At 45.3% G+C, this 27,241-nt stretch overlaps 1 protein-coding gene across 1 annotated transcript; it reads right to left on the bottom strand.

The window, feature by feature from the left end:
• Window positions 1-205: 205 nt before the first annotated feature.
• Window positions 206-23,674, bottom strand: Ccz1 (CCZ1 vacuolar protein trafficking and biogenesis associated). Its single transcript, XM_006982657.4, has 15 exons — window positions 23,473-23,674; window positions 22,515-22,612; window positions 22,315-22,408; window positions 20,405-20,482; window positions 19,988-20,035; window positions 19,101-19,184; window positions 15,944-16,119; window positions 13,204-13,285; window positions 10,097-10,158; window positions 9,703-9,814; window positions 4,771-4,804; window positions 4,050-4,167; window positions 2,811-2,969; window positions 2,282-2,409; window positions 206-540 (listed from the first exon to the last, which is right to left on the bottom strand). The coding sequence occupies exons 1-15, from the start codon at window positions 23,584-23,586 to the stop codon at window positions 485-487; spliced, it is 1,443 nt and encodes a 480-aa protein (XP_006982719.1). The 5' UTR covers window positions 23,587-23,674; the 3' UTR covers window positions 206-484.
• Window positions 23,675-27,241: the final 3,567 nt, after the last annotated feature.

The following is a 27,241-nucleotide window of genomic DNA, read 5'->3' as shown; positions in this document are numbered from 1 at the left end:
ACCACTGTCCTAGAGCTTAGCTTGAGTTATAGGAGGCTGTGAGTCACCCAGCGTCGGTGGTGAGAACTGAACCTACATCCTCTGCCAGAGTGGCCAGTGCTCTTAACGGCTGAGCTGTGTCTCTGGCCCCTGACCGTGAGTTTTGAGCCCCACTGGCCAGTGCAGTCAAAAAACCAGCAACAGAAGACTCAACAGGAAACCAGAATTTTTAAAAACTTTAACAATTTATTAGTCTTATTTCCCAGTAAAATATCCACATAATGTCAGAAGAATGGAATGATCTTCAGCTGACTACCTTGAATTAATTCCACATAAATATTGAACATCTACAAACCTCAGGGAATCATCGGACCAAGTAGAAATCTGACTTTTCAGAGCAGGCACTGCTCTGCTATTGTCGCTAACGCAGCCATGACGGTAAGTTGTGATGGTAACAAAGGTTTGCCGAGGTTTCACAGAGGCGGGCGCTGGTGAGCCTTCAGAGTCAATCCAAGAAGAAGATGTTATTGAACTGTGTGGCGCAGAGTTTTTTCACCTCTTCTGCAGAAAGACCAGAAAACAGTGTGTCAAGGAACACAGCTTCTTTCCTTAATGGATGGTTTGATCAGCACCTTCAGTTCTTTGGGATAAAGTTAGGTAATAAGTGAGTCGGCATTAATTTTGACTTTAAATTCCAGAAGCGCAAGCAGCCATAACAAACACATTAACCAGTAGAGAAGGCAGTCGGAGGAACAACTGGCAAACTCCCGAGACCTTGTTTCCCAACCCACCAGAAACCCCATTCTGAAAGAGCGGGTTTGAGGAGGGCCTGAGATACCCGTGGGTCAGGGCACTGGAGGTGTGAGGCTCTTCAGAAGCTGATGGGGTGCACAGTAACTGGCTACAACCTTGAGATGGAAGTCCAGCGCTCCAGAGATAATGACCTTGATTACTACTCTCCCACTTCATCTTAACTCCTGCGGTGCTAAGAATGGAGCCCCGAGCCTTGAGTACGCTAGGCAGTGCCACTGAGCTACATGCCCACTCCTCTAAATCCCTATGTTTATTTCAGGTACGCACTAGCTGATGCTGTTCTTGTACACAAATATTAATGCAAATATAGGTATGAAATGTCCTAAGGCTGGGCATGGTGAGGCTTCTGTAATCACAACCTTTAGGAGAAAGGCAGGAGGACGGTTTCAAGTTCAAGGTCAGACTGGTCTACATAGCAACTTTCAGGCCACCCCGACAGGAGAGCTTGTCTCAAAAACCAAAACAAAAACCTCAAAACAAACAGACAAAAGAAAAGAGGGAAGACCCTCGATCCCCTTCACAGTGTGCTTAACGGGATCTGTCCCCTGCCTGCGCTGCTGGCGGTCCCAGTCTACCGCCGAGCAGCAGAGGCCCGTGCACCCTTTCTCCCGGACAGCACTCACTGTCCAGAGCAGCTGCGGGGTCACACTGTGCAGAGCCAGCCCCGGCCCACCTTGATGGGACGCAGGGAAAACCGTCTGCCTTCTTCTGCTCATGTGTACAGACGGTGACGGCCACGTCAATCTGGCAGCCTGGCTGGAGACGTGTTCTCATCGCAGGACATATAGAGGGCCTCTGCACAGTGTGTACAGACGGTGACGGCCACGTCAATCTGGCAGCCTGGTTGGAGACGTGTTCTCATCACAGGACATATAGAGGGCCTCTGCACAGTGTGTACAGCTGTGGGCTGTTTGTTGATTTACTTTTCTTTTTGCAGCACTTCAGAAAACAATCGGCTTTTTTTTTTTTTTCCAAGACTGGCCTTGAATCCAGGGATCTGCCTGCCTCTGCCTCCCAAGTGCTGGGGTTAACGGCGTGAGCCACCATCACCCAACACAAAATCAGTTTTCTTTTAAGGCACTGTTAAAGTTAATACTTCATATTCATTTGTGTGTGTGTGTGTGTGTGTGTGTGTGTGTGTGTGTGTGTGTGTGTGTGGACACGGGTGTGGGCGTGCGTGTGTGGAGGTCAGAGGACAACTTGTACGTCTGGGACAAACTCATGTCACCCAGCTTGGCAGCATGTCCCTGTACCCACTGAGCCGTTTCACAGGCCCTATTGAGGTTTTTTTGAGACGGTCACATGTAGTCCACCCAGTCTGACCACAAACTCACTATGTAGCTGAGATGATATTGACTTCCTGATGCTTCTGCCTCAGCCTCCTGAGTGTGCCCCACCATGTGCAGGTTCTACAATGTTTCTTAATACAGGGAAAAGATAATTTTGAAATATCGGTGGCATTAAAATTGAAATACCAAATCCTATTTACCATTGACTTCGATCAGGTTTGCATTTTTTTGATTCAGAATCACATACAGTTCCCGCTGATCAGACTTCTTCCCAACAACCCAGTAATCGCTCATGGCTTTCACAATGATTTCTTCATCTTCATCTGCTCTGTAAGAAAGTTTCAGATGGGATAGTTTTTTATACACAGCTCGACTGTGAGGAGAAGAAGAATTCAAAACAAGAAACGGCACTAAGCTGTCGTTATCAACATCAAGGAATTATGTGTGAATGAAAGGCAATTTTGTGTGGCGTGGAACCAGCACCCACAAGTGAGTCGAGCATGAGCCCTTTTCAGGGGCTCTGCATCACTTGGTCCAAAAGAAATTAATTGGCTGGGCATGCTGGCATATATCTATAATCCCAGCCCTGGGAAGGCTGAGGCAGAGGAATCACTCTGTAGCCATCTAGGCTATAGAGTGAAACTTATAAACAAATAAGAAATAAATACAATTCCTTTCAAGTCTATTCTCAGAAAGACAACAGCTACTTTGAGGGGCTGCTAGAATTACCTGGTAAAGTCACTGTTGATGTCACCCAGAATCTTCATGAGGTCTGGATGCACAGATGTGAGAGACACACTGGGCGTTTTCCTCATGTGAATTGTACTTTTCTCTGCTAAATTCATGTGGTTGAAGTAGATGAACTTAAACTGGGGTTCTTTTTCAGACCTGTCCAAACATGACATCGAGATGGTAACAATTTGAAAGAATAATTTCACAGCCACAGTGTAGAAACTTTAAAACTGTAGAAGGGCAGCCTTCGATACATGCGACCTTGTCTCAACAAACAAACAAAACCCAAGAGAACCCCTTGAACACAATATTCCTGGACTGAAACTGGATGGCAGGGCTGGCATGGTGACTCAGAAGGGAAAGGCACTTGCCACCAAGCCTGAAGACCTGAGTTGGGACCCAGGACCCACGTGATGGAAGGAGAGAACCGACTCCTGCAAACCATCCCCTGACCTAGACACACACAATAAACAAATGTAATTAACCAACTATATAAAGGTCTTGTATTTTCAATGGCTGGGTGTTCAAGAATCTCAGTGGGGTCTGAAGAGATGGCTCAGCGGTTAAGAGCACTGGCTTGCTCTTCTGGAGGTCCTGAGTTCAATTCCTAGCAACCACATGGCAGCTCACAGCCATCTATAGTGGGATCTGATGCCCCTTCTGGGATGCAGGTGTACATGTAGATAGAACACCATATCCATAAAATAAATAAATCTTTTTAAAAAATTTGAAAAAGTCTCAGCAGTAACCAATGCTCCATCTAATAATAACATGTAATATCTAATACAATAGAATTTTCCAGAAAGCTGGTCTACTTCTTTAACAAAATATTTTCTCTGCTATGTGATCGTCTAAATGAAAGTATACTGTCTATGAAGTCGGACTTATTTACTCCCTGTCTGTGGCAGAACTGACCTCTGCTGACCCCAGTTAGGAGACTAACATTTCATTTATCTCCAGTGCTGGAAATGAATGTGTGTCCACGAAGTAGTTAGCCATGGGACTGCAGCTCACGGTGTAAGTGAAACTTCCCACTATCCCCAGGGAAAGCTATGTAAGCGGCAACAGCCTCTTCCACTGAAGTAAGATGAAATCCAGATGGGGACACACCTTTTCCTGTCCTAGAGACACCACAGGTGGATGCTGCCGTGTTAACACTGCCCCAGCTCCAGTGAAAGCCACTGCCACCTGACCACAGCAGTTGGTGTACGACAGTAAAGTGACGCAGATACAAACCCAGACATTCTCTTGTTGATATTAAACTGCTCACAGATGTCAGAGGCCAGCACTGTAAGCTGGGGCCCAACGATGCTGTCCAACCTTCGGCAAAACTCCAGCGTCAGCGGTGTGGAGGCTGCAGGGGTAAGGAACAGCACTCAGCGCGACAGGACTCTGTGCCCAGCAGTTCTACTCATTTCACTGTTCCACACTTGACAGGATTCCAATGAAACACTGACTGATCAACTAAAGGAGATACAGGCAGTCAGATGCCCCTTCCTCCCAAATTGATCAGAAATAGGAAAGGTAGAGATGGTGACAGTTAACACGAAAACAGAAGCCTTTTCACTAGAGGGGAGGCTTCATAGACCTTAAGCAGGGGCAAACTCGCTGCCTCCCCAGAAACACCTAAAGGTCAAGTCTTCCTTTAACACGTGACACAGCACTCGGAGTCGCCGGCTGTCTGAATCATCTCAAACATCCCTCACTTAACCCTGAGTCCTTCGAGGGCAGGCCCCACTGCCACCCACCAGTCAGGAAGCACAGCGAGGCATTGGTCCTACTGCTGGTCAGTGAGGAGGACTTCAAATGTAACCGGGTCAATGAAGGTGACAGAGGTTCCAAGTGGGGAGCAGTGATTAAAACAGCCTCTCCATGGCTTGATCATTTAGGACAGAACCCAGCCCACCGCAGAGAGCTGACCCAGTCAGGCTGCACGCAGACCCATGAGGGTACCTACCATCGATCATAAAGCATACAGCTGCGCTCATGGCCTGTGGGGAGACAAACCAGAGGTTACAACTGGTACAGAGAGGAGGAGCAGGGACTGTGAGCAGCTGTGGGAGCTTGGCTATTTCAACAAATCCACTGTAAGAAGACGCTGCTCTATCACCCAGAGCCGTCGGGAGGCGGGCTGAGCAGAGGCTAATATGAAGGAGGGGTGGTCTGTTTGGTATGCTACAGTGCATGGCCTCATCAGTCAAGGACACAAAGGATTTACAAATGAAGTGGCATAATTTAAAATGCTCTCAAAACAAAACAATGAACAAACAAAAGACTGGCATCTGAAGCTGGGCAGTGGTGGCACAAGCGTTTAATCCCAGCACTCAGGAAGCAGGGGTGGGCAGATCTCTCTGAGTTTGAGGCCAGCATGGTCTACAGAGTGAGTTCCAGGACAGCCAGGGCTACACAGAGAAACCCTGTCTCAAAACACAAATAATAATAAGATTAGCATCTTATTAATTCAACTTTGATGGATGCCTGGGATTTCATTGTTCTAGTCTCTCTGTGTACACTTGACAATCTCCATTTAAAAAAAAAAAAGACCTTAAAAGAGACATGTTGCTACAATCTTGCCTCCTTTTATTCTAGCAAATAATTACAGTTATGACATTAGCAAGTAACAGCAACCAAGACCAAAAATAAAACTAAAATTGCCAAGTGTGGTGTACATACTTATAATCCCAGTACTCAGAAGACCAGGGCAGGAGGATCAGGAGTTCAAGGGCAGTCTCAGTTACACAGAAAATTCAAGGTCAGCCTGAGCTACAGGAGACCATGTCTCAAAAAAGAAACCAAACGGGCTGAAGAGAGGGCTCGCAGTGAAGAGAATGCGCTGCCCTTGCACAGGACCCGAGCTTAGTTTCTAGAACCAAGCTGGGCAATTCACAAAACTGCAGCCGCGGGGATCTGGCAGCTCTGGTCTCTGTGCGCGTGAGTGAGTGTGAGTGTGAGTGTGAGTGTGTGTGTGTGTGTGTGTGTGTGTACCTGCGTGAAGACCAAAAGAAGGCATCCATCATCTCTGCCTTATTCCTTTGAGGCAGAGTCCTTTCCTAAACCTGGAGCTCACGGGTTTTTGTTGTTGTTTTTCAACTAACCTGGCATCTAGCAAGCCCTAGCGACCCTCCTTTCTCAGAACTCCCTGACACTCTCCAGAGCTGGAGATACAGGTGCATGTGAGACCAGGCCTGGCTCATCCTGTTGGTGCTGAGGTCTGAATCCAGGTCCTCACTCTTGTTCAGCAAGTGCCCTCAACCACTCTGTAGCCCTGGACTGACTTCCATCTCTGCTCACTCACTAACAAGCTATACCTAGGAGCAAAGAGGCTTTCCAGAGTTCTGTTTTTCCCATGAACTAATGACCTTAAAGGTGATCTTGGAGACACCCCCAAAAGCAGTTGGTGTCCAAGGTAAAGATAGTCCTGGGGGCTCCTGAACATTGTAACTAGAGGCCACTGAGTTGACCCCTGACTACCTTAAATGTGTGAAATACATCCCCAAAAGGCTATTTAAAAAGATAAGGACTCTATATAACACATGCCAACATCACAACTTCAACTACAGACTGAGCCTGGAAGTGGAAATCCAGTTAAGAATATTGTACCCGGCTCAGTGAGAGTTCAGAACCCTTGCCCCAGAGCACTCAGAGGACTTCAGCTTGACAGACCACAGACTTCCTCCTGTTCACTTGCTGCTTTAAAGTCTGCTTATTCCTGCTCCAGGCCAGACCCACTGGTGTGGATTCCCGGGGTTCTCTTGGTCACTCTCCTCAGGCTGCTGCACACAGCTGTGCCCTAGACTGAGGAAATGCAGGGGTGCAGAGACTCTACCAAGTTTGTCCGACTCTCAGTCTCATCTGTGATTGGTTTGGTTTAATAAAGAAACCTATGGTGGGCTGGGACACCGCTCAGTGGAAGGGTACTTGTCTAACATCACGAGACCCTGGGTTTGCTACCTGGCACCAAAAAACTAACATTATCACTGTCGTCATCATTATCAACAACAATATCAAAGCCTCAGTGTTGGGTGCAGATGAGGTGCTTTCCTATCACTGTAGCAGACATTCATGGGGTCTTTCCAATCTGGAAACCTGTGTCCCTCTGAATGAAGCATTTTCTCATAGTTCCTTTACCATTCTCCTCTCCCTGTAGAATTAATCCATCCCCTTTTTTCCAATCTTATCTTCCATAAATTTTAGGTGGTGTGGTGTGGAGTGTGTTTAAATAGTACTAGAGATGGAACCCAGGTGTGTGCTGGCTAGCTTTACGTCAACTTGGCACAAGCTAGAGTTATTTGAGAAGGAACCAGAATTAAGAAAATGCCTTTTAAAAACAAAAAACAAAAACAACAACAAGAAAGCTCTTCTGCTCTCTCCTCCGGGCCTGGCCACGCTCTCTTCTGTCCCAGCCCCCTCCTAATAAAGCTCTGATACTGGGGAGGCGGGAGAAAAAGAAAATGCCTCCATACACTGGCCTGTGGGCAAGTCTTGTTTAGTGACTGATATGGGAGGCCCAGGCCATGGTGGATGGCGCCACCCCTCACTGGTGGCCCTTGGTTCTATAAGAAAGTAGCCTGAGAAAGTTGTAAGGAGCAAGCAAGTAAGCAGCACCCCTCCATGGCCTCAGCATCAGCTCCTGCCCTGACTTCCCTGCAGGATGGACTGTGCTATGGAACTGTAAACTAAAATAAATCCTTTCCTCCTCAATTTACTTGGTGTTTTATGACAGCAATAGACACTCTGACTGAGACACTGATGGGTGACGTCATTCTGTGTGCTGTGAATATGTGTTGCTCTGACTGGTTGATAAATAAAACTGTTTGGCCAATGGCGAGGCAGAATAAGGTTTGGCAGGACATTCTAACTAGAGAGAGAGAGGAAGGAGAAAGAGCAGAGAGACACTGCCAGCTGCCACCATAAGAAGCAAGATGTAAAGATACCGGTAAGCCACGAGACACATGGCAAAGTATAGATTTATAGAAATGGGTTAATTTAAGATGTAAAAGCTAGCTAGCGAGCTCTTGAGGCCACAGTTCATAATTAATATAAGCCTCTGTGTGTTCATTTGGGTCTGAGCAGCTGCAGTACCAAGGGACCGAGGGAGCCAGGCGGGACCAGGAAAACTTCGGTTATAAGACACCAGGGCTTTGTGTGTGCTAGGAAATCAACACTGAGCTACTTCCTTCCATAACTGTATCTTATTATTTTACCCAGGATGGGCCAACTTACCTTGACCCTTCTAATGAATTTCATCTATCAAAAGTTATATTTTCAGTGTGACTGGAGAGATGGTTCAGTCATTAAAAGCATTAGCTGCTCTTGCAAAGGTTAGAATTCAGTTCCCAACACCCCCGTGTGGCCCACAACTGCCTCTAACTCCAGCTCTAGGAGTCCTGATGCTTCCACAAGTACCCTTGCATGTGTACACACACACACACCATGTGTACACACACATATGCATACGCACACGCACACATAAATAAAAAATTTTTTAAAACTATAATATCAGGGTGGTGAAATGGAGAGTTACTATATAAAGGACAAAGAGTTCTTGAAAGAGATGGTGTTAACAGTGTATACTTTATGACAATAATTTTTTTTTTTTTTTTTTGAGACAGGGTCTTGCTGTGTCGCTCTGGCTGGCTATATTATAAACAGTGGAACTACAATGGAACTCATTATGTAGACCAGGCTGGCTTTGAACTCAGAGATTCACCTGCCTCTGCCTCCCTGTGCTGGGATCAAAGCATGCACCACCATAGCCAGCCACAATTAAAAAAAAATTTTTTTAAGTGATAATTTCAATTAAATTGAGAGAGATTACTATAATGTGTTTGTTTTGTTTTATATTTTTGGCAGGGGCAGGGGGACACACACAATGCTCACACTCTAAATGCTAAGCTGACCTCGAACTCATGACCTTCCTGCTTGGCTTCTAGACTGGAGCCTTCTCTACTCTCAGGGTTCTCTCAGGTATTGCTTTTTTTGTTGTTTTCTTTTTGTTTTCAAGACAGGGTTTCTTTGTGTGCCCCTGGCTGTCCTGGAACTCAGAGAGCTGCCTGCCTCTGCCTCCCAAGTGCTGAGTTAAGGCAAGTGCTATTACCACCTGGCTCAGGCATTGCTTTTAATCTTTCCATTATCCAGACAGAAACGGGATTCCCTCAAACCATGTCATTCTTCCTGTTTTCCTGGGACATAATTTCTAAGCCTTTGAATTAAAATACATCTATAGTTTCAGATATGAAAGAAGATAGACTTGTGATCAGTTTTCCTTCTTGTACCCCAACTGACTAGGGAGGGAGAGGGGTGGGGAGGAGGGGGAGAAACACTAACCAGGCATGGTGGCATACACCTGCAGTCCCAGCTACCAGGAGGCAGAAGTAAAGACTGCTAAGAGCCCAGGAGTTGAAGACCAGACTGGGCAAACAGTGAAGCCTCATTCCAAAATGAAAAGAAAATTCAACCTAATATACACACATGTTCTCACAAGGAAGTATCATGAAACAAAAAAAACGTCCTTACGATTAGTCTACAACTTCAGCGTTCTGAGCAAAAGCAGAACTCACTGAAGTAGGGCTGTGGTGGACAGATGGGAGGCATTTGTGCTCCATGGCATTACCTCTCACAGCCTTTGGTCTGTGGGCACTCAGGACTTTGAATGCTTGAATATCCCACCTCAGCCAGTAATTCTTTCACTAGCAGTAAAATTGCCTAAAAGGGTTGAAAACAAACTTCCTACTGCAGAAGAGCACCCGTTTTGAGTTTTACAGAAATTAGAGCTTGCAACACCTTTTCCAAGAAACATTTAAGAGGTTTGAACTGGTGCTGGTCTACACATGCAAAGGAGGTTTGCTTTAGTATTCATCTGTAACACTGGAGGGAAAACAGTTGTTACCTTATAAACAATTAAATGGAGCTCTTCATAAGTGTCATCTGTATTTACAAAAATTTTGGGGAATCTGCATTTTGCTTCTGGATCATTAAGGTTCAAGGGTCCAGTAAGAAATCTTAAAAGTAAACACAGAGATGACTCAACTCAATGAGGTAAATTGTAAACAACATAAACAGAACACATTCCTAGTCAATGGATAGCAATGTTTTGTTGATGCTAGATGCCATTCGGTAAACACCAAATCAGAACACAATAAAGAAACAGTTTAATGTCACTGGAAACAACAGAAGTTCCTTTCCGGATTATTGCTGGTAGGGCAATTTAATGCTCATGATTTTATCTTTACCAGAAGAGATAGTGAAACCCAATACCGTAAACCAAACAATGAAAGTCCTACCTTCCATAGTGTTGAAGATTTCCTGGCATCTCTGCCCTTATTGGGGAATCCCTTCCTGCCAACTGCAAGCATAACAAATGTTGAGAACAATTAGATTTTTTTACTTTCACAGTTTGACAAATAGAATTCCTATCTGCAAGTTGGTCTCATCATGCCATTTTGCTATATCACTTTCCTGTATTCCTCTCCACCTAGGGGGAAAAAAACGGAAACTACATTCTTAAGTTCCTGTGTACGCCCACAGCACTGTGCTGCTCTCAGGCCTGGCCAGGGCCGTTTGCAGTGGCAATGGTTAATGCAGGGACTTGATAACTAACTGTCAGCATGCTGGGAGTAAGTGACTGAGTGGTCAGTGACAGAGCAGGTCATCTGTACCAGCCTTCCACCACTCCATCTAAGGCTCAGGGAACCCTGAGGAAGGGAGGGTGAAGGATGGGAGAGCTGGAAGATGGCAAGGAGAACAGTATTAGCAATAATACAACAATGGAAAAAGAACATGAAGGCAGGAGGAAACAGTTTGGGGTTCTAGGGGAAGCTGAAAAAGCAGCAGTGCTTGTGGGTGTGGCTAATACACACGCCGTATGGACACAGCATGTCTGAAATTTTGAAAGACAATATAGTAAAACTACTACAAAGTACATGAAGAGCTGCCTAATTTTAAACAGGACAGTGATAAGGTAACTCCATCTAAGCCTAAATCCACAAACAAATTCAAGAATAACTGAAATTTCCATGAGGCCTAAGGTTCTTAATGTCTTTCCACACTACCCCATGGAGACTGTCTCCTGTCCACTTCCTGCATGTGGGAACTCAAAGTCACAAAAGTGATTCTAAACATCAGTGGCAGAAGTCAACACCAGGCTTGTCTGGGGTCAAAGTATCTGTCCTCATCCAGGACACCAAGTTTCCTCAAAGATCTGTACTTATCATGCTTTGGTCTTGTTGAAAAATATTGTTTCAAGAGCTGGAGGGATGGTTCACAGTTAAGAGCACTGGGTTTGAGTCTCAGCATCCACGTTGAGAGCTCACAGCCATCTGTAACTCCAGTCCCAGAGGATCCAGTGTCCTCTTCTGGCCCCTTTAGGCACTGTACGCACATGACACACAGACAACGGTGCTGACAAAATTCCCATACATATAAAACTAAATAAATTTTGAAAAATGTTTGGTGCTTTTCTGGTTTTAACATATGTGATAGTTTGAATGTCATTAGCCTCCATAAGCTCATAGGGATTGGCACTATTAGGAGGTATGGCTTTGTTGGAGTAAGTGTGGCCTTGTCGGAGGAAGTGTGTCACTGTGGGGGTGGGCTTTGAGGTCTCATATGCTCAAGCTATGCCCAGTGTCTCAGTTCACTTCCTGTTGCTTGAGGATCAAAGACAGAATTCTCAGCTCCTTCTCCAGCACCGTATCTGCCTGCATGCCACCATGCCCCACCATGATGATAATGGACTACACCTCTGAACCTGTAAGCCACCCATGTTTTCCTTTACAAGAGTTACCAAGGTCATGGTGTCTCTTCACAGTAATAGAAAGCTTAACTAAGACAACATATGACATCAAAGTATCCCCAATGTATAGTATACCCAGTGGTGAAAATGCATGGTCCAATACTAATCTATGCGAGAAGCTCTCAGATGTACAAATTCAAACTTCCCTGCTGTCTTGTAGCTTCCCACATTACACACACTGTTCTTAAGGCATGTAATCAAGTACTGGATAGTCTTCTATTGTGGCACCATGCTATCAGAGGTTGGCAAGTATCAGAAGCAATTCCTTGAGCGATGTGCTTACAAGCAAGGCTTTGAGATCTGACAGAGTTTTGCCACATTCTTGATGGAAAACTGTATGGTTTGAATCTAGAATGTCCCTCAATGATTTGTGTGTTAAGGGACCGGTCCTCAGCTGGTGGTGCTACTGACAGGTGACTAAACCTTGTGGATGCCAAGCTCATTGATGGCAAAATCCATTGATGAATTCAAAATTGAATGGACTATTTGAGATGGGTTCTTGTTGGAGGAAGTAGGTCACTAGGCATACCCTGGAAGGATATATCTATCCTTGGTTGCTTTCTCCTTGCTTCTCTACCCTGAGGTAGGCAGCCTCTGCCACATGCAAGCAGCCAACCTTTGAAACCTCTGAGACTGTGACAAATCAAGCTCTCCCCAACAGAGCTGTTTTCCTCAGGTGTCCTGTCAGTGACACCTGACAGAGTGCTGATGTCCCCTAAGCCTGAGCAACCTCCTGTTAAACAGTGTAACCAACTCTTGAGATTACTACAGGAGTCATGAGGGCATGCAGATATGGTGGGCACCGAGAACACCGCTGGTGCACAGTAAGTACTCAACAGCTGTCGGCCACTGTGTCTGACCTGACTGGAAAAGAGCTACGGTCTGGGTGAGGCTCTCCTCAAACCTCTCTTTCAATGTTTGTTTTCTTGAAGTGATGAGACTGGAACCCAGGGCCTTGTGTATGCAAGCAAGTACTCTGCTAGTGAGCCACATGCCTCTCCTTGAGTTTATCAGAGAGGTTTTTCCATTGTTTCAAGTCAAGGCCTTAAACACTGGCAACAGATGGTGGGATGAGGGCGAAAAAAGAGCTTGCAAAAGGACAGAGCAAGCAAAAACAATGATGTTATGGGTGGTGAGCACTTTTCACTTTCAACCTAATTAAACTATAAAAGGATACGTTGGGGAGAACACTAGTGCTTAATGTTCTCTGTGGCAAGCTGGGAAATGAAGAACCACTGTGACAGAGCAAGGCAGGCAGTAAGTCACCCACTCACAGTGGAGACGAAGACGCTGCAGACTCCACCAGGGCTCTCTCAGGTCCCTGGCACTTCAGAGTTCTCAGACCCTATCCAAGACCCAGTTTTCTCTCTAACCCAGGAATTGCTCCACCTACTGCCTTTGAACACAACAAACCACAGAAAAGACGACATACATGGTTTCTTATGTGACCGTGACCGACCAATACGCAGCTAAATATCCCTGAGTTTCATATACCAACATGAAGCAGCTCAGAAGAGTCCTGTGCCCATCTTACTGCACCCACCTCCACCTCCCGTCCACTATGCGCACATCTTCATCTGTAGAATGCAATCATACCTCGGGTTCGATGTGCCTGGGGAACAGTGAGGTGGTGAGATATTTGTACAAAATCCTCATGTCATCTTGTTCTAATCCACTCCTGAAACATCAGGAAAACACTGGTTACAGTTTGGAATTGGTCTTCTGACTTCCCTGCTCTACAGTAATGTTCCTTTTTATCTTTACATTATATGAAGTTGCTGAGCGGGGGGTGTAGTTAAGATAGGAGAGCGCTTACCTAGTATGCATGAAACCCTGGGATCCACCCCAGCACTGCATTAAAACCAACCAAGCAAAATGGGCATGCTGGTGCACACCTGTAATCCCAGCACTCAGGAAGTTAAGGCAGAAGGATCAAAGTATCCTTTGGGACTTAAGAGTTCAAGGCCAGGCCACACTACATGAGACCTTGTCTCAAACCAAAGGCAAACAGAGACCCCTGTCCTCCAGCTGGGAAATTCAGGAAGGAAACACAAACCAAGTGCTGGCACTAGCACTGCATGCTGACCTGCCGGCAGCTGCTGCTCCACAGTTCTATATTTTAAAGAAGACTTGAAACAAAAGCCCCACCAGGGCCAGCGAGAAGGCTCAGCAGGAAAAGGCATTTGCTGTGCAAGCTGGGTGACCTGGGTCTGGACCAATGGTGGATGGAGAGATGTGTGTGCACTATTTGTTTTTAAGTCCAATAGACCTGACTTTCAGGCTGAAACCCACAAAGGGTTACTTAGGGAACAGGAGGAACCACACGCTTCATTCTAGTAGCACACATCTTGGCACCCTGGCCTACACAGTGAACTCCACATTCTGGAAAATACTGAGAACCATAATATCAGAAATATATGTGGATTTTACTTCAGGCAAATCATGTCATTTCAAATGAGGCAGGAATCAGGGAAAATGCTGGCAAGTTGCAGACATCCACCTGTGAAGAGGTGTTTGTTGTTCTTTGGGGACAGGAGAGAAACAAGGAAACTGAAAAGTCCCGGGAAAACGGCATAAATGCCTCTTCCATTTCCTGTCATGTTAGAATGAGCTCTGGCCTTCCCTGCAAACAGCTGCTGCCCCGTCCTGCACGTCTTCACTTAGATAGTGCACCGGGTCATCTCCCACACTACCCTCTGCCTTCAGGATTCAATTCTCATGAGTCCTGACCACATACAAAGTGCAAGAGGGGCTGGGGACATGGCTTGGCAGTAAAGTGCTTGCCACACTAGCATGAGGACCTGAATTTGGACCTCGGCACCCACGTAAAGAGCTAAGTGTGACCTGAGCTAAGTGTGACATGCACGCCTGCAACCAAGTGCTGGGGGTGGAGACAGAAGCATCCTGGTACTCACTGGCCAGCCAGCCTACTTGAATCAGATAAATAAAATAAAGATAAATGTTAAAAAAAATGAAAGCAAGGGCTTGGGGATTTAGCTCAGTGGTAGAGTTCTTGCCTAGCAAGTGCAAGGCCCTGGGTTCGGTCCTCAGCTCTGAAAAAAGAAAGAAAGAAAGAAAATAAATACTCTAGGGGTCCTGGAGCAGAAAGAGATGTTCTGTGCAAAGAAGGGAAAAGGGGTCAAAGCCTTTGCTTCTTGCACAGCAGCGCTGACCCACAGCAGGCTGGTAGGTGGTGGAATTTCCAAATCAACCACATGGACGGCTACAACAGTTATCTTTTGCAGAAGTAACTGAGATGAAAAAGAGAAAGGAGAAAATAAAATCAAAATCGAGATACGACTTTCCTTTTGAGACATATGTAAGCACTGGGGATGAGGGCTGAGGCAGGAGGATCACAAGCTACATACCAGCTTGAGCTACATAGTGTGACCCTATCTTAAAAAATAAAATAAAGTGACCAGAAACACAATGAAGCGCCCGCCAGGGCCAGGAGGATAGCTCGGTGGGTAAGGAAGGGAGGGTACTTGCTATGCAACCTGATGACCGAAGTCTGAGCCCCAGGACCACACAACACCGGAAGGAGAACGGACTTCATAGGCTGTCCTCTGACCTCCACGTGCATGCGCCCACACATGCATCACACAGTAATAATAAAAACCCAGAGACTTTTTTCTCTAGCTTAAATCTTAGCAATTCATTTGTGCACACGTGGTACTTACACTCTGTCGAACTGGCTTCTGTTTATTTGTGTGCGGCTCTCTGCTGTCATTACTTCAATGCTAAGTGGCCTTTTATCTGTCCCCCCGACTGTCTATCACTGGTGGGGACACTAAGTCATTGGAGAACAGCTCCCTCCCCCTGCTCCTACCCCTCTCCCACCTGTTTTTCACTATTCATGTATGTTTATGTGTAGGAGTGTGTGTGGTATGTATGCAGGTGCACATGTGTAGGTGTGCATGGGAGTGTATGCACTGAGATACGGAGGTCGCAGGGTAATACCAGGAATCCTCCTCAGCCGCTCTCTACTTCATTCACTGAGGCAGGCTTTCTCTAAACTAGCTAGCTTGCTCTGGACCGTCTCTGCCTTCGGTCACCACACCCCCTGCATTCGTGTGGGTTCCAGGGATCTGACCTCTGGGGCCGTGACCAACCACTGAGACATCACCTCAGTCCTGGCTCTAGTCTGAAGCTCCTCCGCTTGGTAATTTTAATTGTTTATCACTCCAGCTTTGTGCTAAGTAGGTCTTCCAATCTGACAATTCCTACACAGAATTTCCCTGTCCACTTCCTGTGTGACAGACAGCCTCATCAATTGCTGCTGTGTTTATTACTCTGACCTCGGCTCTGACAGGCCAGGCCACAGGGTGTTACCTACCAGATGAGCTGGTCGTTGTAGAGGAACGCAGTGTATTTGACTACACTTAGGCTTTCTTCCATTCTGTTAATAAAGGACTGGATTTTCAAGTAAGTCATTTTATCCAATGGGAAGAAGCTGATTCCACCAAAAATATCAAGGAGGTCACATGACTGCAAATGTAGGGTCTGCAAATACTGTGGGGAAAATAGACACAAGGTTAACAACAGCACACTCAAGACCGTGCTCATCACTGGAAATAATCTCACGATAGGCTGCTAGGTATGGCCCAGGCACACACTGACAAACAGCTCAATGACAAGTCTAACAAGCAGCAAGTCAAGAGCGACTGGATTTTAAATCAATGCCAACTTTGAAATACAAAAGTTGAAAGCTCACTGTTGACTTGGTACGTTTCATCTCTTAAGATTAAGTTCCTTAAGAATCCATGTGATAGCACCACAGACACAATGCATTCTGAAGAGCATTAGTCAGGCCAACAGTTGACTCATAACAGGACAGTAATGAAGACAAGAACAGAGACTGAGACAGATGGCACTAGAATGACTTATTACATTACCATTAACATGAGAAACGCTTCCAGATGGCTCAGAGATAAAGCACTTGCCACACAAGCAGGACTGGAGTTCAGATCCCAGCACCCACATGGAAAGCCAGGTGAGCATGAGGGCTGCCTGCAGTCCCTGCCAAGGGAGGCAGAGACAGGGGACCCTGGAGCAGGCTGGCCAGCGAGACTTACTGGTATGGTAGCCTCTGGGAGAGACCTTGATTCAATGCGTAAGATGGAAAGCAATTGGGAAAGACACACAGAATCAACCCTAGGCTGCATGCACACAAACAGTAATAAGTGACAATACAAAAACAGGTGTGAGAGATGTGGTGGTTTGAATGAGAAAGGCCTCCATGGCTCAGGTCCTTAGTTGATGGGACAGTTTTGAGAAGGACTGGAGGTGTGCCTTGACAGGGCACCTGTCACTGGGGTTAGGCCTTGAGGCTTCAAAACCCCAGCCACACCCAGTCACTCCTTCTCTTTGCCTGCTGCTTATAAATCAGATGTAAGTTCTCATCTACTGCTCCAGCTCCATGCCTGCCAGCCTGTTGCCATGCTTCCCACCATGATGGTCAGGGGCTCACCCTCTGGAACTGTAAGGGAGCCCCCAGTTAGATACTTTCTTTTATAAATTGCCTTGGTCATGGTGTCTCTTCACAGCAACAGAACAGAAACTAAAACAAGAGGTATTTTAGGGAGAGAATAAACTGAGAATTATTAGTTGAACATAAACTGAATTTGACAGAGGTCGGGGCAAGTGAAGCAAAACCCAAGTACGGTGAAAGAGACTGGTAACTATTTAGAGGTATCATCACTTGGGACACATCACATTCATGTGACTGAACTGTGTCACAGCTGTGTTAGTCAGTGCTCTATTGCTGTGAAGAGACACCGTGACCATGGCAACTCTTAAAAAGGAAAACATTTAACTGGGGCTGGCTTACAGTTTCCGAGGTTAAGTCCACTGTCATCCTGGCGGGAAGCATGGCAGCAGGTAGGCAGACGTGTGGTGCTGGAGAGGGAGCTGACAGCTCTATATCTGGATCCATGGCAGGAGGAAGAGAGAACCACCTGGACTGGCTTGGGCTTGTGAAACCCTGAAGCCCTCCCCAGACACACACCTCCTCCAGCAAAGTCACTCCTACTCCAACAAGGCCACACCTCCTAGTCCTTCCAAATAGTGCCACTCCCTGATGACTAAGCATTCAAATCTATGAGCCTATGGGGGCCATTCTCATTCAAACCACCACACCAGCCAAAGCCCTTTTCCTTGAATTAGTACACACTAGGCCTGTTAGGACAAGAGAACCAACACAAGCTGGGTGTGACAATTCACATTTCTAATTCCAGCACTTTGGGATGCTAAGACAGGAGGATTACTGTACTATGAGTCTGAGGTCAGTATAGGCTAACCAGTAAGATCCTGCCTCAAATTAAATAAATAAATGAAAAAGAAAGGAGAGAGAGGGAGAGAGAGGGAGAGGGAGAGGGAGAGAGAGAGAGAGAGAGAGAGAGAGAGAGAGAGAGAGAGAGAGAGAGAGAGTGTGTGTGTGTGTGTGTGTGTGTGTGTGTGTGTGTGTGTGTGTATGTGTGTGTATGTAATAAAAGTGTACTCTGGTAACTGGTTTAATTTTTCTAACCAGCTAACCCACCGCACAGTAAGAATGCTTTTGAAGTAAGCCTCCCTGCCACATACACAGACGCAGGGAGGACAAGGTTAAGTTGAATCATGTCTGGAAGCTGCTCCAGGAGCCTGGGATGGCGGCAGGTGCTCTGTTCCAACAGGCTAGGTTACAGGCCTGAGGAGCTCCTCACTGCTCTGGATTACCCATAACAATTCTCAGGTTCTTTGCCACATTCAAGGTCTGGGTTTTAAATCTAAAGAAACAAATTTGGAGGTTGGGAAGATGTCTCAGTGGGTAAGAGCTCACACTGCTCTACAGAGGAGTGGAGTTTAGTTCCCAGGATCCTGGGGGAAAGCTCACAACTGCCTGGAACTCCAGCTCCAAGGAATCGGACATCCTCTATGACCTCTGTGAGCACTGCACTCATGTGCACATACCCACACACACACATACACATACATACATTTTAAGATATACAAAGTAAATTGGGCCTGGAAAGAAGGCTCAGTGGTTAAGAGCACTGGCTACTCTCCCAGAGGACCCAAGTTCAATTCCCAGCACCCACATGGCAGCTCATGTATATCTGTAACTCCAGTTCCAGGGCATCTGGCACCCTCACATAGATATACATGCAGGCAAAACACCAATGCACTATATTATATTATATTATATTATATTATATTATATTATATTATATTATATTATATTATATTATATTTACTATATTATATTAATTATAAAAGATATATAAATAGATATATATATATACATATATATATATATATATATATCTTTTAAAATAAATAAAAAACAAATTTGTCTGCCTCTATATTGCTCCATAACCCCTCTGGTGTCGGAGATCAACCAAGGTTCTCTTCCAAACCAGCTAAGTGCTCAGCCACTGGCTCATATCACCAATGGCATCTCTTTCAAGATGTGTTTGCATACTGTTAAAGTTATAAATAAAATTCGGGACACTTACCCGATGGAAGAACTTCTCCAATCTTTCTTTCAGAAGCTTGACACCTCCATCTTCCATGGCTTTCAGAAACGTCCCATTAAAAAGCTAATGGTGTAAAACAGGGTGGAAAGTAAAATCAACGTCCTGGCTACGCAACGTCTCGGGGAATAGGCTCTTCTTTTTCACCTTTTAACTAGCTCCGTTAACACCCTCCAGGTCCTTTTGAGCATAGACAGTATTTGTGAGAAATAACTTACAAATTATTATAAATTACAAATTATACATAACTTATATCTCCTAGAAATGTCAGAGAAGCTACACCCTGGAATCTCATCCACATGGCTGCCTACACAAGACCTGAACGAGGATAACACCTCGTAGACGTAGACGTGCTAGCATGGAAGGGAGAACCCTCACGGAAGGGCCTCAGCCCAGGTTACACACTGCAGGCAACTAAGGAATGTTGAGAGCGGGAGAAACAGTCTCCCCCACCAGACGGCGATCCAATACCAAGTGGTCAGCTCTGAAAGCGTGTACATACAAGTAACATTATATAGACTGAGTAGGTTTATATATATATAAAAACACATATGTATTTATTTATTTAGGTTATATATGTGTGTATTTAGGTTATATATGTATGTAATACATATATATATACAAACATATATACATATGATTAAAGAGGAAGAGACCGTGAGAGAATGGACTGGGGGGGGGGGGTATGTGGGAGGGCCTGGAGGGAGGAAAGGAAAGGAGAAAATATTGTAATTATATTTTAATTTCAACAACATAAAATATAAATTCTTTTAAAACAGTGTCTGTAATGCCTGTCCTTCATCTGCTCTTTCTCCCCAGCTACCTGATGTCCTTCCCACAGGCAGTGCAGATGCGGAAGCCACGCTTACCTTGTACATGCTATAGCACTGCTGTAGCACTGAACTGTACACCTTGTCCTACAAACAAGAAAACAGCATCTCACTGGATCCAGGACACAGCAACAGGACAATTCTCGGCAAATCACATGATTATTATACACTTGGTCCTACGGTAGTTGTATGCTGAAATTACAGGCATTTAAATTCAAATTTACAAACCAATAAGCCGCTTTTAGAAGGGCTTCACACACAAATGACCCTTGGAAGGCGTTAATAAGACAGGGCACTTAAGTATTTTTAGAAGATTATGTTAAAGTAAGCAATGAACGTACAACTTTGCTATGAACCCCAAGAAGGCTCTTAAAAGCTACCTAGTTAAATGTAAGTTACTCGACATAACCAGGAATGCATTTTCCTAAAAGCACGGGAACAGAAGCTGCACATTACCAACAGTTCCTCCTCTTGGTATTCCACAACTGGCTTGCCATCTTTACTTTGCTTTTCGATGATAGGATTTCGAACAACCTAGGAAGTTTGATAAAAAGGAAATTATATAATGATATGATTGTATGTTTTAAACTTTCTCCTAAGTTTTAAAATCTGGGGCTGGGAATATAGCTCAGTGGTGGAATGTTTGCCCGGCACAGGCTTGGGTTCCAGCTCCAGCTGCAAACTACAGATAAACAAGAGCCATCAAGACGGCTCAGCACTTAAAGGCACTTGTCTAAAAGGCTGCTGACCTGGAATTTAGTCCCTAGGGCCACATGGTGGAAGGAGAGAATAAACACTCTAACCGGCGGTGGTGGCCCACGCCTTTAATCCCAGCACTCAGGAGGCAGAGCCAGGCGGATCTCTGTGAGTTCGAGGCCAGCCTGGTCTACAGAGTGAGATCCAGGAAAGGCGCAAAGCTACACAGAGAAACCCTGTCTCAAAAAAAAAAAAAAAAAAAAAAACACTCTCAAGTGGCCTTCTGACTTCCACACCTGTGCTACGGCACACCTCCCCTGCCAAAGTAAATAAATAAATATAACAAAAAAAAAAAAAAATAGATCCACACATGTGCTACAGCATACCTCCCCTGCCAAAGTAATATAATAAAAAAATAGAGATCCACACCTGTGCTATGGCATACCTCCCCTGCAAAAGTAAATAAATAAATATAATAAAATATAGATGAAGAAAATAATTGAGGGGGGGGGATGACACGAGGGCTTGAGTTTGATCTCTAGCACCCATGTAAGAGTGGGGCATTTTTAGCACTCAGGAGGCAGAGGCAGGTGGATCGCTACGAATTAGAGGCCAGTCTGGTCTACAAAGAGAGCTCCAAGCCAGCCAGGGCTACACAGTGAGATCCTGCCTCCAAATAAATAAATAATGAATAATAATAAATGAATGAGTGAGTTTTTAAAAAGTGGGATATGGTGGCATGGTTCCAGCATTAGGGAGGCAGAGACAGATGGCCCTGGAGCTTGCTGGCCAGCTAGATTGGCACAGCTGGCCAGCCTCGGATCTTTGTAAGAGACCTTGCTCAGAAAACCAGGTGGGCTCCCGAGGAACACGGAACGGCACCCGAGGCTGACACGTGCACCCATAAACATACACACAGGCCTTTAATCCCAGCATTCGGGAGGCAGAGGCAGGTGGATCTCTGTGAGTTCAAGGCCAGTCGGGTCTACAAAGTGAGTTCCAGGATAGTCAGAGCGGTTACACAGAGAAACCCTGTCTCCCTTTCCTCTCAAAAAAATGAGTAAACGCACACATGCTCACCATCACTCCCACAAATACACAAAAATCATTCAACATGTTATACCACTAGACACAAAGTTACTTTTGTTTGTGGTGTCTATTCCAGAACTCAGTAGGGGCCTATGCCTGGCAGACAGCACTCTACTACTGAGCTCCATCTGTCAACAGAAAGCTTCTTTCTTTTCTTTTCTTTTCTTTTCTTTTTTCTTTTCTTTCTTTCTTTCTTTCTTTCTTTCTCTCTCTCTCTCTTTCTCTCTCTCTCTTTCTCTCTCCTTCTCTCTCTCTCTCTCCCTTCCTTTCTTCCTTTCTTCCTTCCTTCCTTCCTTCCTTCCTTCCTTCCTTCCTTCCTTCCTTCCTTCCTTCTTTCTTTCTTTTTCTTTTTTTGAGACAGTGTTTCTGCATGTAGTCCTGACTGTCCTGGAACTCATTCTGTAGACCAGTCTGGCTTCAAACTCAAGAGTTCTGTGGGCTTCTGCCTCCTAAGTGCTGGGATTAAACAGCCCCAATCTGAATAGAAATTTTGATTTTTAACTTGCAACCAATTTTACTGTGATTCCTAAGGATACAAATCCCCAGAACTTTACTATGACTGTATATTTACATATATTTACCATGACCATCCAGAAATTTTCCTCTGGTTCATTGAAGAACTGTCTATTCTTCTGTGTGTGTAAAGATTTTGCAGGTTTCGATGGGCTGAAAGTCCTAGGGGAAAAAATGTTTTAGAAACATGGCTGGAACAACCCTAGTGTAAGCCGAAAGAATTCACCAATCTACAAATAAACAAACAAAAAAACACATAAAGAAGTACCTTGTGAACTGTACAATTGCTTCACATAATCCAACATTTCTAATTTTTTCATTCTTTTCTACTTCATTTGGATGATAAAACAAAATTTTATTTTCTTCCTAGAGCAGTAAGAAACAGAAACACAGCATTAATGTCAGCATTTATGAGTTTAACATCCTCTTCTCCCATCACAGAGGCTAAGGACAAAACCTAAGAATGTCTTTAGAAAACTCAGAATTATGTTATCATGGTTTTGTAAACACTGTAATCCATCAGTGTTACAACTGTGATATTCACCAAATCAATCACATTTCATCAGTAGTACAAGATGAGGTTCATGAAAATCCCGGATTCTTTCCACCTGTCACCAACCCTCTCGCGGAAGATGCTGGTATGCACGGGTGCAGGAATACAGATCGTCCAGTTAAACCAAGTCGGTTCAAAAGCACTTGGACTGACAGCCTCTAAATAGGACTGTGATTTGCTTACAACAAAACACAGCTCGGGGAGATCCTTTGAGGAAGTCACCACCCTCAACTCCGAGCAAACAAAAACTCTTGTAACAATACATTTTTGGGGGGAGAAGAAAAGATTAACTTTCTGAGGCTCTTCCAAGTTTGGTTGGTTTCGGTTTTTGTTTTTTCCTCTTTGGGGAGCTATGGTCCACCAATCTGGTCCCACCTTCGCAATCACAGACTTTTCAAGAGAGAAGACAAGTTCAATTTTAATGGCCCGGAATTGACTCCAAGGGAAAGACATTCCAGGCGGGCGGAGGGATTAAACTGAAGGACCTTCACTGACAGCACCGGCGGCCTGCGTTGTCAAGTCCCGGGGACACATCCCACCCGGGGACACATCCCACCCGGCACGAAGCAGGCTCGGTCGGGGCGGAGGGCGCTCCCCGCGGCCCCCGAGCGCCGACACCGGTCGCCGGGCCCCCGCCCGGGCCGCCCTCGGTCCCCGCAGCCCCCCGGCGTACCTCTCCCTCGCGCGGCCCGAAGCGTGGGTTATAGATGAAGAAGCTCAGCAGCGCCGGCGGGAACTGCTTTTCCTGCGCCGCCCAGGTCCCCGTCCCGGCCGCCGCTGCAGCCATGCCGGCCCGGCCCCCACGTCGGGAGCCTCCCCTCCGCCCGCACAGACGGCAGCCTTGGGGAACACCGCACTTCCGCCTCCCCAGCCGTGGCCCGGAAGAGGTCGCTGCTGACCCAGAAGAAGAACCTGCCGTGCCCCGTCCTCTTCTGATACGTCCGGGTAGACCTGGTTCCCGCGTATTTCAGGGCTGTAAGGTTTCTCATTTTATTGGCTCTTGGATGTCTATCATGGCTAAAGGCGAAGACCATGAATTTCAAGGAAAATGTAACAGTGGATGGTTTTTGTTTTTGTTTTTGTTTTTGTTTTTAAGACAGGGTTTCCCTATGTAGCCATGGCTGTCCCGGAACTCCGTAGACGAGGCCAGCCTCCAACTCACAGAGATCCTCCTGCCTCTGTCTCCTGAGTGCTGGCATTAAAAGGTGTGCGCCATGGCTGCGGTATTTTTGAAGTGTGAAGAAGCATTTAGCGGAGCACAGGCATGTGTACTGAAGCTTGGCCCATTTACATCTGTTTTGTTTTGTTTTGTTTTGGGGTTTAGTTTTCCAAGATAAGATTTCTCCGTGTAGCAGATCTGCTGTCCTAAAACTTGCTTTGACCAGGCTGGCCTCGAACTCACTGAGATCCACCTGCCTCTGCCTCCCGAGTGCTGGGACTAAAGGTGTGCGCCACCACGCCTGGCGGACATCGTTATTTTATTTTATTTGACATCTACTTATTTCTACTACGGAGAGGAGTATGTCATGGCTTGTTGAAGTCGCTTCTCCTCTTCAGCACCACATGAATTGGGCGTGATGGTGCATGCCTGTAATTCCCACACTGATGGGGTGGAGTTAGGAGGATCCTAAGTTTAAGCTCATCCTTAAATAGATAGCACCTCTACTTATATTAGTTGTAAGCAATGGGCTATAAACAAAGGCAAAAATGTCAAAGTCTACCTTCCATGGACCTGGAGAGGAGGCTCAACAGTTAAGAGCACCTGCTGCTTTTACTGAGGACACACATCAGACAGTTCATAACCGCCTATAACTCCAGCACCAGGGTATCTGATGCCCTCTTCTGGCCTCCATGCGTACCAGCATCAATGTGGTACATATATACATATAAAATAAATAAATCCCTTTTTTAAAAAAATCTACTCTACTACTGACAAAATAAAGCTGATGTTTTGGGAACAAGTGAAAACATGTAAATCTATAGTCTTCTTGGTGAATAAATTAACAGGCCAAGTGGAAACTATCCTGTCGATTCCGATTTCATCAGCCTTCTTAAGTGTTTGTGAGGTAATCCCATACCCTAACAGTTGCAGAGGAGATCCGGGATAGGTTTTTGCTTGAAATTGGACTCGTGAGCACTCATTTACACAACACTAACCTGTAATTGCTACACAGAACTGTGTAAACAAGCAAATCGACAAGTATGTCCCAGCTTTGCTTCATTTTCATTTTGATACAGAAAGAACTATTTTGAAAACCCATAAGTTAGCTAGGCATGATGGCACAGGCTAATAATCTTACATTTGGGATGTGGAAACTATAGGCTAGCCTAAGCTACATCATGAGACCCTGTCTCAAAAAAGGTTTTGTTGTTGTTTCTTTAAATAAACAAAACAAGGTCTCGAATACCCCAGCCTGGCATCAAAATCACTATGTAGTCAAAAATGGCCTTGAATTCCTGATCATCCTGTTTTCACCTTCCAAATTATGGGATTGCCACTGTTCAATCCCGAACTACCTCTCCAAGCTTCTAGCCAAGATTGTAGTTAGATTAAAAAAAAAAAAATAGTCCAAATTAAAGCCACTGTTGCAGCCTTATTTTATAAACAAGCAAGAAAAAAATTAACAAGACACTTTTTCAGTTCTGGAAAATATATTGCAATCTAAACCTTCATTTTAAAGTCAAAATATTCGACTCTGCTGAGAACATATTTTGTTTGTCATCTGAAGAATAGATGACGATAGCCAAGGCCAGCATGAAAATCAAGCTGCCTGTAAGCTTGGTTAGCCCCTTTTCTGGACCAAACAGTCTTTGTTAAAGTTTTCCTGTTTTGATTTCGTCCTGGGTGTTGTCATATTTAAAGTTTTCCCTCAGTATGTAAAACTATGAGTAAGCCAAAACTGAGTAGAAATGTCAGACACAGAAATTTATGCAGAACATGTAAGCGTGTGTGCGCGTGTGCGTGTGCGTGTGCGTGTGCGTGTGCGTGTGCGTGTGTGTGTGTGTGTGTGTGTGTGTGTGTGTGTGTGTAGGGCGTGTTCATGTCACAGTAAGTGTATGGGCGTCAGAGGATGACTTCAGTCCATCTCGTTTGAGCAGGGTCTCTGCTGTTTTGCTGATGCACACAGCAGGCTGGATGGTCCACAAGCTCCTGAATTCTGGTCTAACTGCACAGCAAATACTTTGACCTGATCAGCCATCTTCTTAGTTCCCTCATTGCTTTTTTTTTTTTTTTTTTTTGGCCATTGCTCCTTCTCCTAAATAAAGACTGTGAAATTAAGTTCCTAAAACCAAGTTTGAAGATTATATATGTAGAGTATTTGGGTTTTTTGTTTGTTTGTTTGTTTGTTTGTTATAGCTTTGGGGTTTGTTGTTTGAATGAGGATCTCAACTATGTAGCCCTAGCCGGCCTGGAACTCTCTAGGTAGACCAGGTTGACCTTACATTCACGAGACTCACCTGCCTCTGCCTCCCCAGTACTGGGATTAAAGAGGTTTAAATTCTGGGTAGTCTATTTAGCATATGGGAGGCAGCATAGGAGGACCCCAGAAGATGGTAAGTATGGACACTGGGTTAAAAGTGTGAGATCCTGGGGGCTGGAGAGATGGATCAATAGGTAAAGTGAGGGCCTGAGTTCAGATCCCCAGCACCCAAACAAAATGTTGAGCAGAGCATTGGGGGCTGTATTCCCAGCACTGAGGAGCCAGAGGCCGATGGGCTTGCTGCCCAGCCTAGCCTAGCCTTATCAGCCCCAAGTCCAAGTGAGACATTGTCTCAGAAAATAAGGTGGAGAGAGACTGAGTAAGACATCTGACATCGATCCCTGGCTTCTACACACACACACATGCATGTGCACTCTTATGTATACCTGCATACAACATTCACACACACACACACACACACACACACACACAGAGTGAACTGTTAAACAAGCTCCTAGGAAAGTGCTCCAGGACTCTCAGGTGTCCTCAGCTTCCAGGGTCAGCTAGAGACTAGCTTTAGGTACCACTGGGAAAGCAGCCTAATGAGAAATTCCTGGCTCGAGACTCCCCAACCCTGTAACAGGACCCTGGAGGCTAGCCTCAAACAGTGTTGTCTCTTATGAGCCAGGAAAATGCTAGGGCAAGCTAATCTGAACACTTGTTTCTCTGGGAGGAAAAAGCCAAAACAACTTCAAGATGAGTCTGTTGTGTTGAGCTGTAACAGCAAACACTCTAGGCTGTATAAGCCAGTTCAGCTGTTTTGCCTTCTCTTAGGAAAATCTCATACCCACCAGCAGAAAACAAACGTGTAAGGAGTAATTTTTTTCTTTTCTCCCACCCCCAACCCAGGGCCTTGCACTTTCTAGGCAAGTGCTTTACCACTGAGCTAAATCCCCAACCCCGTAAGGAGTAATTTTTAAATTAACCTTTATTTATTGGCGGAGAGGGCACTGTGCCACA

The sequence above is a fragment of the Peromyscus maniculatus genome, chromosome 23 (assembly GCF_049852395.1).
Source record: "Peromyscus maniculatus bairdii isolate BWxNUB_F1_BW_parent chromosome 23, HU_Pman_BW_mat_3.1, whole genome shotgun sequence".
NCBI lineage: Eukaryota > Metazoa > Chordata > Mammalia > Rodentia > Cricetidae > Peromyscus > Peromyscus maniculatus.
This window is presented reverse-complemented; position numbering and strand designations above follow the sequence as displayed.